General features: G+C 45.8%; 1 protein-coding gene across 3 annotated transcripts; it reads right to left on the bottom strand.

The window, feature by feature from the left end:
• Positions 1–390: 390 nt before the first annotated feature.
• On the bottom strand, positions 391–17,225 carry mirr (iroquois-class homeodomain protein mirror). Of its 3 annotated transcripts, none has more exons than XM_036815737.3 (5): positions 16,763–17,225; positions 13,777–14,280; positions 5,367–5,473; positions 3,024–3,322; positions 391–2,476 (listed from the first exon to the last, which is right to left on the bottom strand). In XM_036815737.3, exons 1-5 carry the CDS (start codon positions 16,802–16,804, stop codon positions 1,503–1,505), a joined length of 1,926 nt encoding a protein of 641 aa, XP_036671632.3. In that variant the 5' UTR covers positions 16,805–17,225; the 3' UTR covers positions 391–1,502. The 3 variants fall into 3 exon arrangements, with proteins under 3 accessions (XP_036671632.3, XP_070851820.1, XP_036671633.3); XM_070995719.1 differs by lacking the exon at positions 16,763–17,225 and adding an exon at positions 14,800–16,639; XM_036815738.3 differs by lacking the exons at positions 13,777–14,280; positions 16,763–17,225 and adding an exon at positions 6,873–7,028.
• Positions 17,226–17,861: the final 636 nt, after the last annotated feature.

The raw sequence follows: 17,861 nt of genomic DNA, 5'->3' as shown, positions 1-17,861 counted from the left end.
ATATATTCTTCGATTAAATGTTATAGCTGTTGTTTGCACTTTTTTAATTATATATTTTTGTTGGGCTATCAGGTATTTTCTTTCACTAGTGGATTTTGTGGTGATTGGTTTGCAAATACAAACCTCATCAAAAGTATTTTTTAGTGGAAACTTCAAATTTTTGTTTAGCTTGGTTTATTTTCATTTCGGATTTATTTGAATTAAAAAAAGAAACCGAAAAGCACTGGTAAGCTGTCCCATTAAATGCAGTCTAGACTTCTTTATAAGAAAAGTAGGCAAACATTATATAACTACAAGTATTTCATGGATATAAAGTGATTTTTATTAACTACCTATAAAGATGACCCCATCATTTAGAAAGTTAGCTCCCGTTGAAATAATGAAATGCAATTGTGTTTATTTATACCAATAATTGTGGCTTTTGTTTAATGTGTCTCATTATCGTTCTTTTATTATAAGTATATACAGTTTTACTAATTTACACTACGCTTAGGGCGCTACAATTACGCGAGCTTACATACTTACAACTTGTGCATAAAGTACAGCAATACATGGATCTCTAGTTTAGGAAATAATTACACGCGTAGAAAATTATGGTACATACGAAGTAAAATAAATTATATTTATAAACGACAGGAACAAATTGGTAACTTAAGACGAAAAAACAATAACAGCTAAATCAATGATTGCTCGTGTACATTTGGCTTGGGTTTGGGCTCGGTCGGTTGGGATGGGGAGGGTTGGGGGTTTCAGCAGACTTGGGTTGATATGTTTCGGGTCCTCCCACAGGGCCTTTCAAAGTTCCGCTGGCCTCGAACTCAAATCGGAGGGAAGGGTAAAAACGATATAATGAAATCTACGGAAGTGATAGAAGTGGACCTAGCTGCCAGGAATTGTGCTTCTATAATTTAGTGGGTGTTTCTGATCTGCCGTCTCGGTTATATGTTAGTGGTCGGGTATGTATGTATTCATTGATGTCGCCCTGCTATATATCTTCCAATTTACATCCTATAAGCTCTGATTGCATAAGTTGTATGTAATTAAATTAACGTATCTTCAAATGGTTTTTGGATTATCTTCTCCACAAAATTGCACAACGTCTGGGGCAGCGGTTCGGTTTTTCATTACATTTTTTTTTGTCGAATTTTATTGGTTTACTCATTTTTGGGGGCCCATGCCAAAGGAACCGCTGCATTTCAGCTGGTTTTTCCCTCTCATTTTGCTTGCTATTTGGTATAAGCGGCGTTAATCAAAATACCGAATAATCACATTGTAAATTATTGTCCGAAAGTGTAATTATACCTTTCAAGCCCGGGCCTCGAAGTCGAAATCGGATTTGGTATCTGCGTCTGCGTCTGTATCTGTATCTGATTCGAAACTGGAAGTGACTACGGGCGCAGGAGCGTGAGCTTCTGCTGCTCCCGGAAGGCGATCAGCGAGCGGAAGGCGGAAATGGGAGAGGCCACGGGGGCGGCCGGATCCGGAGAAGCCGCCGATGGATGTCATGGCTTTGCACTCAGCGAGGTCACATTCACGCCGGGCGATATCTTTCCGGAGTGCGAACTGGATGACGAGGCGGTGGAGTTGCTGGATATTGGTCCCATCATGTGCTGGGCCGCGGACTGGCCGCTGCTCGTGGGTATGTGGACCACATCGCAGCCCATCGAGGAGGACGAACTGGAGGCGGAGGGCGAGGCCACGGGCGGCGGCGCCACCTGCTGGGCTCCGCCGGAGCCACCCGAAGTGGTCAGGCTGAGCGGTGCGAAGTGGGGTCCATTGGCGGCTCCCGACACCGCCGCCTTCCACAGCAGCGGATTCATTCCGAGTGGTCCGTTGTGGGCCGCCAGGCTGGCTCCAAAGCTGCGCTGATGCTCGAGGAACTCCTGCGTGGGAGCGCTCAGGTGCGCCGCAGCTGGTCCGTAGAATCCTCGGTACAGGTCCGGGCGGACGTAGGGCGAGTAGTTGGGAATCCGGGCGGCCAGGGGCGATAGAATCTTCCCCGGCGAGGGCTGCTGACCTGGATGACCATAGAAGCCGGGATGCGCAGGCGGTAGCTCGGGCAGACTGTCCTTGGCCCCGGAGCTCGAGTCCTTGCTGTCCTTGGAGGCCATGTCGGCCAGGGACCAGATCCTCGGCTTCGCCGTGCCCCCCACTGCGGTCTGCAGCGAGTTCTGCTGCGCCTGCTGGTGCTGCTGCAGCAGCTGCTGCTGGTGGTGGTGGTAGGCGGCGATGTCCGGTGGCGATCCCGCCGGCGGCCGGAAGTGGTGGTGCAGGGCGGCGGGGTGAAAGAGGGGGTGGGCGCCCGGTGGCATGCTGCCGGGGCGGTCGTAGAGGTCCGGTGATCCATTGGGCGATCCTGGCCGCGACTCGGACCACTCGCTGTTGTTGCTCTCCCCGGGGCGGTCGGCCATCATGTCGGCCAGGCGGCCGGAACGGTCCTTGTCGTCCGTGGAGCCCACGCCGGAGTCCTTGGCGTCTGCAAGGGGAAGAGAGAGAGGGGAAACAATTAGAGGTAGCTCAAGATAATATTTTAAAGTTTGTAGAAGGTTAAAATAAAAAAAAGATTTTAGTTGCCTACTTTAAAGGGCGGAATAGTGGCCTATTTTAAGAAACCCTAATGTGTTTCAACAATACTACTAAACCCTTTCTTTTATACTTTCTTTCAATTACCATCAACTTAGCTTTAACTTTATATAGCAATGTACGTTTTTAAAATAAATGAGTGTTAAATGAGTATAACTGTGGTAGAGCGTCGGCAGAGAGCATTCGTATCCCATGGGACAGTCTGAGCTGCCTCTGCTGTTGACCACTGCTTAAAATGCTTTAAAACGCATGATTTTAAGCTTTTTTTCAAGTATACCGTTTTGAAAACTAATTTCTAAGTTGGTAAAGGTCAACAACTTTATCTAAGATGCTATGCAATATATTTTGATGAGAAAGTGGAAAGTGTAATGGGTCTTTCGAACCCTGTGCTTTCAGAGCTATACCCTTAAGGAGCTTATAGAGTGCGGTTCCTATCTTACCTAGCAGATCATTGTCCTCCGTGTTCTTATCGTCGTCATCGTCGATATTGGCATCGTCGTCGTCGACGCGATTCCTGGGCTCCCAGGTCATCTTGTTCTCCTTTTTCAGTCTTCTTCTCGCGTTGGCGAACCACGTGGACACCTGCGTCAGCGTCATCTTGGTGATAATGGCCAGCATTATTTTCTCGCCCTTGGTGGGGTAGGGGTTCTTCTTGTGCTCGTTCAGCCAGGCCTTCAGGGTGGAGGTGGTCTCGCGGGTGGCGTTCTTCCTCCTGGCCCCGTTCAGATCCATGCCGTAGCTGCAAGAAATCGAAAGAAAGAGCCAAATTAGACGGGGTTTTCAAGTCTGGTGCGGACATCATTTGCGCGATAAGGGAACGGGAACCCAGAGACCCAAGTCCAACCATTCCCCGAATTGCCAGCAGGTGATTAAGGCCGGAATGGAATGCAGACCCAGCTGTTGCCAGGTCGTTTGGAGTTCTTTAAATATGCGCCGGGCCGAACAATTGTTGCAATTTGTTAAACTCTCCAGGGACGGTGGGCGGGCGGCTTTGTTTTGCGTTAAATTTGTTCATCATAAACGCATTTGCATGGGCCCGAACATTTATGCCCGTGCAGTTTGCGGTCTGACACATTGCTCCCCATCCCACTGTGCCATCGGTGGTCGATGGTCGATGGTCGAATGTTGCCGCATGCCTCTCGGACGACAACTGTCCTTTATCGCTTTTTGTGGGCAGTTAACATGAACGTTTTTAGTATATTGGTATATATACATCGCGGAACAGAGTGTAAATACATATATGCCTCAATGCTTCACTACACTGGGGGATAAGGTGCCTTCAAACTATGTTTAAAATAAACAAGGTTGCCTTACAAAATGGAACGACTTTACTGCAAGTTTTTGTTCTATCGTTATAATTCTCAACTTGTTTTTTAGAAAATTTGGAGTAGTGACCTTTAATCTTAAGGATTGCATTTTATTTCATTGCAAAAAAAGTGTTTTTGTTTCGGATAAGCAGATAACATCCCTGATTTAGGAGTGTGTGGAGTGCAGCTTTTGTTCTAGACTTATAATTCCCAACTTGTTTTTTAGAAAAAAGTGACGAAGAGGTTTTTTGCCTTTAAGTGTGATGTATATATTATTCGGAAGTAAAATATTTCACTGGATAGTTTTTTGAAACCTGAAACTTCCCGGACCTAAGAAATATGTTATATTTTTTTGCAGTGCGTGGAATGCAAAATACCGACGGGGGAGAGAAATACCCATCGCCATCGCATCGCATACATGTGTAGCTGTCTCATTTGTAGTTTTCAGACAGCTGCCCGATCCGATCCGATCCAAACAGAGAGCGGAGAGGATGACAACGATGTCAACTGGATGCTATATGGGAACGACTCTGGGTCCGCTGCATTAATTAATTTAAGTTTGAATGCGAAACACCTGCGCAGACAGGCACTCTGCCTTTGATCACCTGACAGCTGAATACATTTTTTTAATTTTCCTATCAGCGCTGTAAATGATTGGTGACGACAACAACGCCCCCAACGCTCCGTAAGTTCGTAATGCTGCTGCGGGGCACAAAAACAACGAAATATTATAGGTGGGGCCGCGCGTATTCCTCCTGAATTTTGAATCGAATTCGCCAACTACCAGCACGTCACGGCGAAATAACTCAAAATTGATTTATGGCGAATATGTACGATGTACGGGGTATAGTCGATAGACAACAACGCATCGATATCAACATCAACAGTAGCTGCATGAGTCAACTATCAAATTTTGTTATGAGTGTCAATTACAGGGGAAACAATGGGCCCAGCGTTGTACCTGTCCGATCGTGAGGTGACGTGACGGGATGTTGTCGATTGTTTAACCGGCAATTGTGTTTGGAAATTTATGTCACTTTGGTTTGGCCACTGCAGTGTGCTTGTGGTTTTTCTCCGATTTTGGAGGTGCGCTCCACTGCGATCGGCGGAAGCAGCCCGCCGACGTGCAAACGATCAATTACAAGCGAATAAATTGCCGGCTGGTAATGGAAATTCGAAATTCGAATGCCACTGGGCCTGCGTGCCAATATGCCAGACTTTTACTATTCGAACGCACTTTTCCGAGCCGGCATTTAAATTTAAATACACCTGCACGCACCTGCAGCACCTCAATCCCAATCCCAAGCCCAATCCCGGGTCCAATCCCAATCCCAATCCCGCTCACGTTCCGATCGACGCCTTTCAGCGGACCACCATCGGGGTTTATCGATTGGAAAAGGGAATGGGAATGGGAATGGGAATGGGGGAAGTATCTGTCGTACTCGCACTTTCTGCCAAACTATGACTAATCCTCACCTGTTGAACGGATAACCGGCGAAGGCCGCGTCGTATGGGTGATACATCGAGGGATATGGCCAGGGCGATGCTCCGGCCACCAGGTTCTCCTTCAGATCGATGCCAGCCTGTAGGAAAAAAGAAACAGAGATAACCGATTAGTGGCTTTGTTATTTATAATTTCAGACTAATTTCTAGACGAATTTCTGATTTTAGCTTGAACCCGAGAGCAATGGGCCAGACCTTGAACCAAAATTATTAAGAATCATGTTTAACAAATCATTAAGACGTCTTTGAGTTTATTTTTGAGTCGATGGATGGCTTGTTATGTGTCTGTCTTATCAGAGAAAACAGCGAACAGTGGGTATGGGTGCTGAGAAAAATGAAAGATAACTGGTTTTGTTATAATAATTTGTATGCTTTTGAAGTACCTTAAATACGAAAATGGTACTTAATATATTAGTATATTTGAAAGTACTTTTTCCTTGAAATTTTAATAGAATAGATTTCTTAATAAGAACGTAAATTTAGCCCCACTGTGCCACAGAGTGAAGTGATAAGCCCGAAACAATCTGACCAGCATCAGGCGAGCATGTGGGCATGTCGTGACTCTGGCAGTGACTTTAGGAGCACTGCGTTTGGAGTTGTCAGCGATTGCCCCTTAATCGCGCCACTGCTACATGCACATTTCGCCATTAGACACCCGATTGGAATCACACTGGGGAACCAGAGAAAACATTTAGGAACACAGACTTTGGCACTGATAGGCGTGGGACAGGCGTGTAATATAGAGCGCTGATTAAGTAAAACACGACAATTATCTCTGCGCGTCTTGTCCCAACTCGCTGCGACATTCGCCAGTTGTTAAGGCGATAATGGTGGAGTGACAGAGGCAGCTGCTGGAGCACTAAAACGCTATACTATATACCATATAGTACTCGACGCATATTCGTCAGTGGAGGCGATTCGGAAAGCCGCCGCCGCAGTTATGACAGGCATGTTGCAAATAGTCGCCGGCCGAAAACCAGCGGGGGTACGAAAACAAGATGCGAAATCAATGAGAACGAGCCCGATACGGATCTACATGGCACCGCAGGACGAGTGCAGGATGCTCGCATCGGATGCAGGTCCCAAAATCTATTGTCTCGGTGTCGCGACGAGCGTCTGCGCCAGATTGCTGCAAAGCGGAAATATTTTTATGTCGCCAACACGAAAATGTTGCTGTTGCTGTTGCAACATCGCTATCGCCGACCATCGACTGGTAGTGAGAGTAGGAGTAGGAGTCGTTCCCGGGGTCCGGGTCTGGAGCTGGCCAAAAGGTTTCGGGACTGGTTGGTTGCTTGGCTGCCCAGCATGTGGTAAGTGCGAGTACAGCGGCGATAGACTGATAAACAGCAAAAGCAACAGCCACAGATCTCGAGGGCCAGGCCAACTGCAGGGCCAAGGCCCTTTGACAGGTCCGAAACTCGGAAAAATAATAATAACCATCTCTCCAATATACAGTAAACGAATGCACTTTTGAATTACCCTTGGAAAACGTTTTAGAGATTAAGTTATTGCTTTATAACTCGCACTTAGGGAGCACATTATTTTTAATTGATCAAATAATACAGCAATTTGTCAGAAACAACTGAGTGATATAGCCCAGCTGATTCCGGTTATAAAAGTGATGGACTTTTGTATCTCCCATTTAAAGCTTACAAGCTAATCGATAGTAACACTGATCATTACATTCCAACCAGTGTCTACACTGCTTACGATATACGATTAATGTCTAATAGAAATAATATGAGTGAATTCTTCTAAGTGACACAAAAAGCTCTTCCAAGCTGTTTCGATTGGAATTGAACCGTAGATCCAAATAATTCTTCCCGTCTTCGGTTAGAAGAGATATGATACCTCATTCTATTTCGACTGAGTGGGTATGCTATGGGTGGACTTTTTCGAATAAATATATGTATGTCGTTTGTTGTTTTTTAACTGGCAAAAATGTACATTATTTTCTGAGTGGAGTCTTTCTTTCTCTGACTCCTTGCCAGTGCAGAAGTCAGTTAGCCGAACATGGACAGCGATTTCGGGACAGACTATATTAAATTACACGGGCTGCTCCTATTTCTCAATGGAAGCTCGATGCGAGCCGAGCCCGAAACCGGTTTACGTTTTACAACCTTTACAATAATCACGCCCGGCTATCACGGGAATTGTGGAGCCCCAAAAGTCGGGGCTGAGGATGGGATCCCCATCCCTAATCCCGAATCCCAATCCGAATCTGTGTCGTGCGTGTTTGGCAGCGAGTGCGTGTAGGCCATGTCGATGCGGGCAAAGCGCATATAATAAATTGTTGCCGGTTGGCTACCAGCTAAAGTAAAGTATCTCCACGGAGCAACAGTAGCTACTACCAAGCTAATGCAGCCCGATTCGGCTTGGTTTTCTGGTGGAAAACGCACCCGTGCCGGGATTTTTGCGCTGGCGGCGGTTAATATTAACAACATTCGACATGTTTGCGTCTGCGTTTATTATAACCAATACTTCGATGCAACAGTTGCAGCAGCAGCAGCAGCAGCAACATCTGCAGCAGCAACATCCACAGCCACCGCACAGATGCAACTCGTTTTCGAGTTAAATATTGCATTACCACTGGCGACGACAACTGCAATTGTAAAAGCGCTCTGTAGCGCAGATCGCATATTGTCGATAGCTTGTTCTTCCGCAACAATGTTTATGCATTTGCAAAATGTTTGTAGTTTTGGCACTAGAGCTTGTTCCCTCGGTTTGTAAATTGTGTGTGGGATAGATTTCGACCTTTGCCCACTGGTTTCTTTAAATATCTCTGGTAAATAAATGGGATTTCATTTTGTATTTCTATAGAAATGGTTAAGATGTTAGAAATGAATAATATTAATCAAATATACCTATAATATATCTATACCTTAAAGGGAGGACTGCAAATAAGCTGGCTAGTAACAAATCGAAATCCGATATCCCACAAGAACCCATAATAACCTCTTATATTAGGCCTGTTAACATTTCCCATTAATCATCGCCGTGAAGGCAAAGCTAATATTTGGTTAGGAAACTGTGAGCAAAAGTCAGAATATGAGTGGAACAAGCTCGAGAAACTTTCCCCGCCCACTGGACACTACAAGAACATGAATGAGTGACCACTGTTGGCCGCAAGACCTCAAGTGGTTGGATGTCTGATCCGCTGGATCTTAACAACCGGAGTGCGTCGTTTCACGCATCGGGAAGTGCGGTTTGCCGGCTCCCAGGTCCCTGGTCCCTAGTGTATTCCCCACTTCCACCTCCTGTCTGCCAGCAAATTAAATAATTCAAATTAAAATGGGACTTTGTCTTCATTACCAAGGAAATTCTGCGACTGTGTTCCCTTCACGCCAAACGTCAATGGGCCAGGCCCGTTGGATTATATGGTCGGGATCCGTTTTGTGGAACCGGGGGTCTTGAGGGGCCTCCGGCTCCTGTGGTCTGTCGCCCTGATGCGCCACGATTTGAGCGATGCGCGTAATGACGGGTCGAGTTAATTAATTGCTGCTTCGATTTAAAAATAAACGCACGTTTGCCCGCCGCATTCCCGCCTGTACAGCGAAGAATGAATGGAATCGGAATTGGAATCGGATTCGTACTTTGAATGGGAGTCGGAATCGAAATTGAAATTGAAATTGACGACAGCGTGGAGTTTGAGTCGCGCCAAAGAATGCGTTCTGTGCTAGGAGAGCTAATCTACACTGAAAGCAAGTGTTTCTTAGTATATCTATAAGAAAGGGATTATAATTTTCGAGAAGAATGATCTTTAAAATATTATACATTTTAAAGAGTTTTTGTTTTTGTTTAAGAAAGAGTTTATCCCATTTTAAGTTTAAAGATATATGGTTGTTATATTGTGTGAGATACGGAATTTCAGTTTGTTATAAAATTTTTCCTCGGTGCACCCTCGCTCTGTTCCCCTTTTAAAACTGGAGCTCCCAACTCCCCATGACACTTTTTTTCACAACTCGCTTATAAAGTTGTACCACTGAGGTTGCTGTTGTTGGTGTCGAAGTTGCTTTTGTTGCTGGTCGTGTTGCCTGTTTGTTTGTGCGTTGTTCGTATGCGTTGCCATGACTGCTAATTTGTTTGTTGTAGGCAGGGCGGCCATTCAGGCCGTCACACACACAGAGTACACACACAGCACCAACACCAAGGCGCCGGGCTTCCTTTTTCCTTTGCCACCCATATAAAAGTGCAAAATTTACTGTTAACGAACATTTTCAACTTTGCCAAAAAGCCAAACAACAACGGCAGCAACACAAAAACTTTCCACAACACTTACGGCAACAACAATGAGATTGGTGCGAGCAGTAAATGTATTTAGTACTTTGGCACACAACCTCCTAACTCAAGTCCCCACCCCTTGAATAGAACTCCCCACCACCCACTAGCCGTCACCTTGCCATTAGAAAAGCAACCCCCAAAACAACACGACAACACTTCGACATTTTCAAAAGTTGACAAATCAGTGCATGTAGCCAAGGTTCCAAGGAGCAGGATGTTCCAGGATCGGGAGATGGGAGCTGGGAACTCGAATTCGGGAGGCTGGCCGTAGTATCTCGGGGTTGTTTTCTCTATAATGCCAGAGTGTGATATCTGGAGTGGGTTCCGTTCGGTTCGCTTCAGTTTTCAGTTCGGTGCCAAGCGAGAGGGGGTGGTCCGATTTGTAGTTGCTTTCTGCTACATTTTGTAGAACGTAGCAAACTTGCTGGGGGCAAAAGTTTTTGTAGCTCCCACAGGATATGAGCGTATACCGCACATTTGAGCCAGCCAGGCACAGGCAGTCCTTTGTTGGGGCGAAAACCCAGTGCGACTATGTTGTCGAGTGTGAAATTTCATGCTTGCATTGTTGTCGTTGATGATGTTGCGGCACTTAAACTGGGGAAAAGTCAATATACCATTTTGGCTACTTGCCCGGCGTCAAGTGTCTAAAAACACCCATCCGCCCTGTTTTTGGGAGGCCTGAGTGTTCGTATTCGGGTGGAAAAGGCTCCAGGAGCTCTGCGAAAATGCCCCGCGTGGGGAAAGTTTAAGTGTAGCTGGGGAGGCCACTCATTAGACTTTGAAAGTGAGTGCACTTAAAATTTGCCAAAAGGAAAATATGTGGTTTAGGCCCTAACATCCTTTGTTTTTCTTTGGTGCACCTCAACATATGAGTGTTATTTCTAGATTATCATATCCACTTTGCATAAAAACAAATATACAATCTTCAAATTACACAGTTTAGTTATATAAATCTCTTAAGATTTGGAATCACTTCTAAAGCTGTCTAAAAGTATGCAATAAAATATTTTAATCAAACAAATATGGAGCACAAATATACATTTCCGGCTCAATATAATTGAATTGGGAGAGCAGCTGAGGCATTACCTTAAAGTCAAACACCCAATTGTCTCTATTAACTGCCAGTTTTCTCTCAACCAAATATAATTTCCAAAAAGTACAGCTATAGGAAACCAACAAAAGACCCATTTTAAATTAAGGCAGACATTCGGCAATTAACAAAATTAATTTCTCCGAGTGTCAGCGAGTGCAGGATGCAACATATGCGCCGAGGTCGAAGTCAATTTCGGACTTAAGGATAAACAGATAAACGGATGAACGGAGCGGAATGGAATGGGATGATCTAAGGGCGGACAGCCTGACAGGCTGTCACTTGCGTGTTGACAAATTTATTAATAAGGTACGAGGCGGCATCGGCCGTCGACGCCCCCAAAAACACTAGATGAAAAACCGAGACGGGGACCGGGAAATGGGAAAACGGGAAAACGGAAAAGCGAAGGAGGGAAAACACCGGGCGCGGCCCTGGTTCGGCCTATTTGTTAGCGGGCGGCGCTCTTCAAATGTATCTTGCCATTCGAAATGACAGCGGTGCACCATCGCCATCTCATCCACCGGAGTTGTCGTCGTCATCCACCTTCAAACTCGAACCGGAGTCGCACTCGGAGTTTTTGGGAGCGGGATATATATTCCCGCGCTGCGGCAAACTGACAGCCGCTTGACAGCTCGTGTCAAAGTAATGAATCCACCGCATTGAGCAGACACTTTTACAACTAGGCTGTATCTACATATCCGTATCTATACGGCGGAGAGAAATCGCTCCAGTTTAGCGCCGGCGGCTGAAGTGACTAATTACGACCCGGATGATTTATTTAGCAGATGCCACGACCCGACCTGTTCTGACTTTAAACGCTGCCATCAATACGGCCCTGTAAATCCTCTGTGATCTCAAGTGCCCCGAACACACGACACTTCAATCACATCCTGCTAAATTGCTGTGTCAGCGTCCGGATAAAAATATAATGCCCCGCAATCGAGAGATTGCGATCGATCGCGATTACGGGCTGATCGATGCTTTTTGCTGCGACTTTCATAATTTGTTTCGCGGACAATGGCTAAGTTTATACAAAGTGCCAGCTACTGGCCGGCAGAGCAGACTGGTTCTCTAATTTTATCACATTATTCCCTCGAAGTAAACCAGTTCAAATGCAAATTTCGTTTTGAATTTTTTATCGAGCATGTGTTTGATTAGGCGAAACACCAATGGTGGACAGCGATTGCACTTAAATTACCTGGCGGCGATAATATTTAATCCCACATTAGCGTTTACAGAGATCAGCAAAAAGTATATTCGTTCCACCCGCGTTTAGTCACAGCAACTACTTATGCAGAGCCAGCTATTTCCCGATCCGTATGCCTATACAGTTTGCCACTTCATCTCCAGTAGTGGCATTCTAAATACTCAACGGGCCATTCATTAAACTCCCAGTTTCAATTTCACAGTCGTCAGCTCGTTTCGAGTTCTGCTTCTGTTTCTTTTTGCCCCGAGTGCCGTCAGCTTTTAGACTTTTTTCTTTTTGGCTTGTAAGCAAATAAATTTATGTGTTCACTTCTGAATGCGACATTTTATCGGATCATATTTAATGGGCGCTGTTAGGAGGCCTCGACAAAGGAGGGCCGAAAGCCCACCGATTCGGAGACAAATTTGAACACATCATTTGGAGGAGATACCTGAGTCGTTTTAAATGGCATTTGAAGTTTAAGCAGGGGAAGTTTTATAATATGCATCAACTAATTTATAATATATTTCAAACCACTTTTAACTAATTTTAAGCTATTTCAAGACAAATTCCACCGCAATTCAACAAGTTCAGGGAATGTACATTATGCACATTAATCAACTGCCTTTGCTGTAATTGTCTTGCCCCATTCAATTACAATTCTCTTAACAGTTTTGCAGACAATTAAAAATAAGATACACATTGAATTACATCTCTCCCATTCCTCAAAACATTTTATGAGACAAGGAAACAAGGAACCGGGTCAATACATTGTGTCTAGTTCGATTGACTGGTAAATGCAGTTTCTCCGATTCCACCTAAATTTTCGACTGAAATGGAACACATGCCGGAGCCAAAAACCCAAACCATAACCAAACCAAACCAATCCAAACCACTGGGTGTCCAGTCCTTGGGCTCCGCATGTGGTCCCGAGAACATTGTGTCCAAATAGAATTGTTGGCAAACAAAGGCAAATTACATGATGCTATTAGAAGCGAGGCGAACAAAGGGCCGACGGCGAAGCGCCGGACATGTGGTGACCAAGACGTGCCACAGTCCCCAGTCCATTGTCCATGAATTCGGACAGTGCAGCGGGATAGGGATCCCCGACTCAATTGCAGATCGAGTTAAGCCAGCCATATTTCGCAACTCCCGACCAGGCGAGACCTGCACAATGTGGCTTGAAATATCACCGGGCGAACGAAAGGTCAGGCGTAGGCTTAGGCCCTAAGTACCAGGGACCCGGGGACCCGGGGACCCGTGGCCCCCAGCCTGACAAATCGCTCCAAGCGAGGCTCTGCTGTAGGCCAGCACAAGTTCGGAAGCATAGACGGGGCCCTCGGTACTCGGTGTTCGGTACTCGGTTCACGATCAAATGACGACGCGACTTCAACTTCGATGGTGGTCTCCCGCTCCTCGAGTCGACAAATTCACAAATTTATTGCGCCATTGTTCGGGGTATATGACTTATGAACAGGCTTTATTGTGCACAGCGAACAATATTTTTAGAAGCTTAGAATAGTAGATATGATCACTAGAAATTGAATATATTTAAAAACAGATATCAAAGTAATCTGAATTTAAATGAAATTTATAGTTTAGGATAACCTAAAAATAAAATAATCCTTCAAGCGGGCTTTCCTCTCTGAAATGTTTTTTAGATGCCCTATATTTATATCAGAATATTGTAAAATCTTTATAACCATGAAAGTCAAAGTATATTTTTCCAAGATTTTCATTTTGGCCTTCTGCTCTCGGTTTTGGCTCAGTGTAAGACCCTCGTATATCCCCAATTCTTCAGATTTTTCTTGCCTGAGCTCACTTACCGGATTGGCGTAGAACGGCGGCTGGTCCGCCGCAATGCCGGAGAGGTAGGCGGACATGCCCTCCGGATAGACGCCGAGGGGCACTCCTCCGGCGGCGGCCAGGCGCTGGTAGTTGAGCATGTCGTACTGGCAGGAGCAGATCGTCTGGCCGCTGACCGGATCCGTGTAGATGGTGCGGCCGGTATCACAGCAGCGGTTGGGCGGATTGCCCGCCCCGGGCGCCGGGGCTCCTCCGGGGGCGGAGGAGTGCGGTCCCGGAGGCGGGCCCCCGACCAACGAGAGGGCGGGCAGGCCGGCGGACGGACCGCACGGCGAGGTGGAGCGGGCGCCCGGCGGCACCGTCGAGGTCACCATGCCACTGTGGCCTGGCCCGGAGATCCCGGGAGCACTCAGCGGCTGGGCGGCGGGACAGGCGAGCGTGGGCAGCGTCGAGGGCGGACTCTGCGGAGCGTTGGTTGGAGGCGTGTTGGGCGACGAGGTGGCAAGGTGAGTTGAAACGGCATTCTGCAAGTGGAAGGGGATAGGGAAGTGGTTGGTTAATTTTCTAAAATAAAAGAGTATCCCCTAATTAAAAACTTATATTTATATCACCTAATTTCCTGTCTTCCTTTCACTTTATTCCTATATTTTTGTTATATTTTGTGGCTGGATGATGCTAGCCTTTGCAAATGGAAAAAGGTTTGAACAAAAAAGTGTGATCATTAGAAAATAAAGTGGTATTTTATAAAATCTTTTATTTTATTGATACATAGGATATGCAATATATATTGAAAATTCAAGACAGATATGTTCGAGTTACTTTAAAATATTGTTTAAAAAAACTTAAATCTTTTGAATAAACTTTCGTAGACTTATTAAAATTATTTTGGTTTTAAAATCTTAAGAAAGCATCCTAATGGTGTTGAATTTAATAAATGTAGGTAAAACTACGATTTCATCATGTGCTGATTAAAAAAAAGATCCTAGTTCTTTGTTTTGTTAAAAATTAAATAAATAAAAATACATAAATATTATTAGCCTTACCCAAATAAAAACTACTAAGAGCTATTCCCAAAACGAGACTAATTTACAGCGATGTTCTCCCAAAAAGTTTCCCTTCTCCGATATTTATTTCAGAAATTTGATTATACGACTTTGGACTCTTCGAATCCATTTCTCAAGTTTATGGCGGCCCATTAAAGCGCTGCTTCTTGCGATGGATAAAAAGCCCCATAGACGGCATGGGTCTACTGGGCCCTGCTACCAGCTGGCACTAAAACTTAATTAAAAACGTAGCCCCTTATCAGCGCGATAAGCGAGTCTCTCCAGTGGGTTGTGGGTTGCTGTCCACGGGCCCTTCAGATCCCCAGAACCAGAACCAGAACTCAGATCCCGAACCGCTGTCTTCTTCAGTCAATAAAACGAGACCCAAACACCAATACTCCAGGCCTCGAACCCCTTTCCCCTGGCCGATCTTCAAAGTGGGGCCGCCATTACCAACAAATCATGTTTTCGATTGACAACATTGATTTAAATTACACAGCCGATTGCTGCCAACGACGACAGCGGCAACGGCAACAGCAACAACTGCAACGACAACCAGCAACATCGACAAGCAGCAACGGCAACGTCCTAAGAGCAATTTGATTGTAAGTTGTCCAATGACTGCCTGGATCGGGGCTCTATATAGTATGGCATGGGATGGGATGGTATGGTATGGTATGGTATAGTATGTGAGTGTGTGCACATAAGCCTATCGCGCACTTTTGTCAACACTTTTAGTCAACTGCAACAGCAACAACAGTGGACAAGAGCAACGTACACATTCGCACATGCGACATGGGGGGACAAACAAGTTTCAGGTTTGTTTATCGCTGCCTCTTTGGTTAACTTCTCCACTTCTTGGGGCCGCTCTTCCCGTTTAACATTTTACAAATGATCCGAGGCGTAAGATACGATTTTTATCGCAGGCCGGCGGTCACAGAGCTGCATGTTGTATCGGTCGTGATTGATACCGCCGCAATGTGTTGCTGTTGGGATTCGGTGTTGCTGTTGCTGTTGCTGTTGCTGTTGCGTCTCGTGCTTTCATCAAGTGACAACTCAAGTGGCCCTATGCGATTAAAAATTAATTCCCGGTGTTTGCCGGACGGATGGATGGATCCACTATAGGCAGCCTTATCAACTGGCTCTTTGAATCAGCCGCCGATGATTATCGACCATCTAGCTGCAGGCTATGCCTCCATGTATCTGGACTCCAAAAGAAATTATTATATTTTCGGGTAGCCATTGCGGAGGGTATAGAATGACAGCTATTCATGTCACTGGGCATGTTTGCTTAAAGAGCATTTAATATTTTTGATATTCTGTTTCAGCCTTCGTGTTGCGCCACAAGTTGCTTCTTGCACTCGACGATCGAGTGTGTGTATATGCTCGAGTGTCGAGTGCAAGTGATTACATTTGGGCCCAGAGGCAATATTAGCTGGTCATATTTGCCAGCGGATCGGGTTACCGGGATTATTATGGCCAGGGAGGAGAAAATGTGGCCGAAATCCTATTGGGCCTGCTATAGGGAAAAGAACGGAGGTGGTGACCTTGCCAGCTTGGTTAACAACCAAAGACACAGATAAAAGAGATTTTCCGAATTGGCAGACTGCTTTTCGTGTGTTCAGCTTATGTAGCACACTTGTGGTCCTGACATTTCCCCACGGATTTGGCAGTACATTCGATCCGAACATTTTGATCTGTTTTATTTTTAAATCCATGTCTTCCGTTTGCCAAATCAAAATGCTAAGGCATTCGAACCCAGAGAACCGAGAGTAATCCCACTGTTTGTGCACTAGTACATGTGTTGCACTCGCTTACTTCTGATGATCTTTAAGCGGATTTCGCGACCAAGAAACGGGTTTGCCCGAGTGCAATCTAATTGCCTCTACTCCAAATGCCAAGAGACAAGCTAAAACGGGCCATCTTACAAGTAATAATACTGAAAACAAATTGGAATACGCACCATTACTAAACAGATACCGGTTTCATTACTGTGCACTGTCATTTAATATTAATTTCTGCTTTTAACTAAAACTATAAAGCAAATCTTAAAGTTACGATGCACCGATGGAGTCGCGCACTAAACGGAGGTGTATAATCTGTGGGTATATGTATAATCCGGGGGTGATCTGCGATTGATCCGAGCTAGTTTTTGGTGGTGATCCGTACCGGGGTCTTATGTCGTATAGTTTTTCGTATTTTTTCACTGATTTTTCACTTGCCGACGGCTAAAAGGAGCTGGCCAATGCCAATTCGGCCAACAGTTCGATTGCCAGGCGCTCGACTGGGCACTGGTAAATCCGGTAAATCCGACGGGGGGTTTTGGTGGCGTTACGGGCCAGAATCAATGGAATCGAACGGAGGAGCTGGCGGATGGATCAGCGCAGCCGGAGGACGAGGAGGGCGCCGCTGTATCTGAATCTCAATCCGACTCTGAACTCCGAGTTACGAGTTCCGAGTTCCGAGTTCCGAATCCAGCTCGCAGATCGACGGCGAGCGGCGGGCAGAGAGCACTATTTTCACACTGGCACTGCGGACACGAACGATACGAACAATCTGCGTAACAGTCAAAAGTAGACTAACATGAGTTTCTTGAGCAACTACAAAGTGTACGACAAATGGGAATTACACGACAACCGACAATCGAAAAACAGCGCAGCAAGAGCAACAACAACCACGGGCCCGCGCACCACCACATAGCCCGCTCGCCTATCTGTGTGGGCTAGAGAGAGAGCGAGCGAGGGAGAGAGAGAGCCCAAACGGGTTTCTCCCCCTGTTTTCACTTCGTTTTTCCCTTGGTATTCGTGCGAAGAGAGCTCTTTGCGCGAGTGTGCAGTATCTGTGTGTGCAGGCGGGTGAAGTGTGCGTGCCAAGAGTATCTGTGAGTGGGAAAAAAGTAGCAAACGAGGCGGCACGACGACAACACGAACGGCAACAACGGCAATAATGATTATCATTATAAGTGGGCTGGCGCTCTGGGGATAGGAATCGGATCGGTATGGCATAGTACAGCGTACAGCCCCCCTCCCCTGCCCCTGAACCCCTGCGAGAGCGAGCGAGAC

Source organism: Drosophila suzukii, chromosome 3 (genome assembly GCF_043229965.1).
Source record: "Drosophila suzukii chromosome 3, CBGP_Dsuzu_IsoJpt1.0, whole genome shotgun sequence".
Classification (NCBI taxonomy): Eukaryota; Metazoa; Arthropoda; class Insecta; order Diptera; family Drosophilidae; genus Drosophila; species Drosophila suzukii.
This window is presented reverse-complemented; position numbering and strand designations above follow the sequence as displayed.

Bases quoted from the DNA above. Each gene is read 5' to 3' on its own strand.
- mirr (XM_036815737.3), bottom strand. From the start codon at position 16,804: ATGACAGTGCACAGTAATGAAACCGGTATCTGTTTAGTAATG. The intron at 5,474-13,776 runs GTAAGTGAGCTC...TTTTTCCTACAG, and splicing joins CGCCGTTCTACGCCAATCCG to GCTGGCATCGATCTGAAGGA. The intron at 2,477-3,023 runs GTAAGATAGGAA...TTCCCCTTGCAG, and splicing joins GGAGGACAATGATCTGCTAG to ACGCCAAGGACTCCGGCGTG.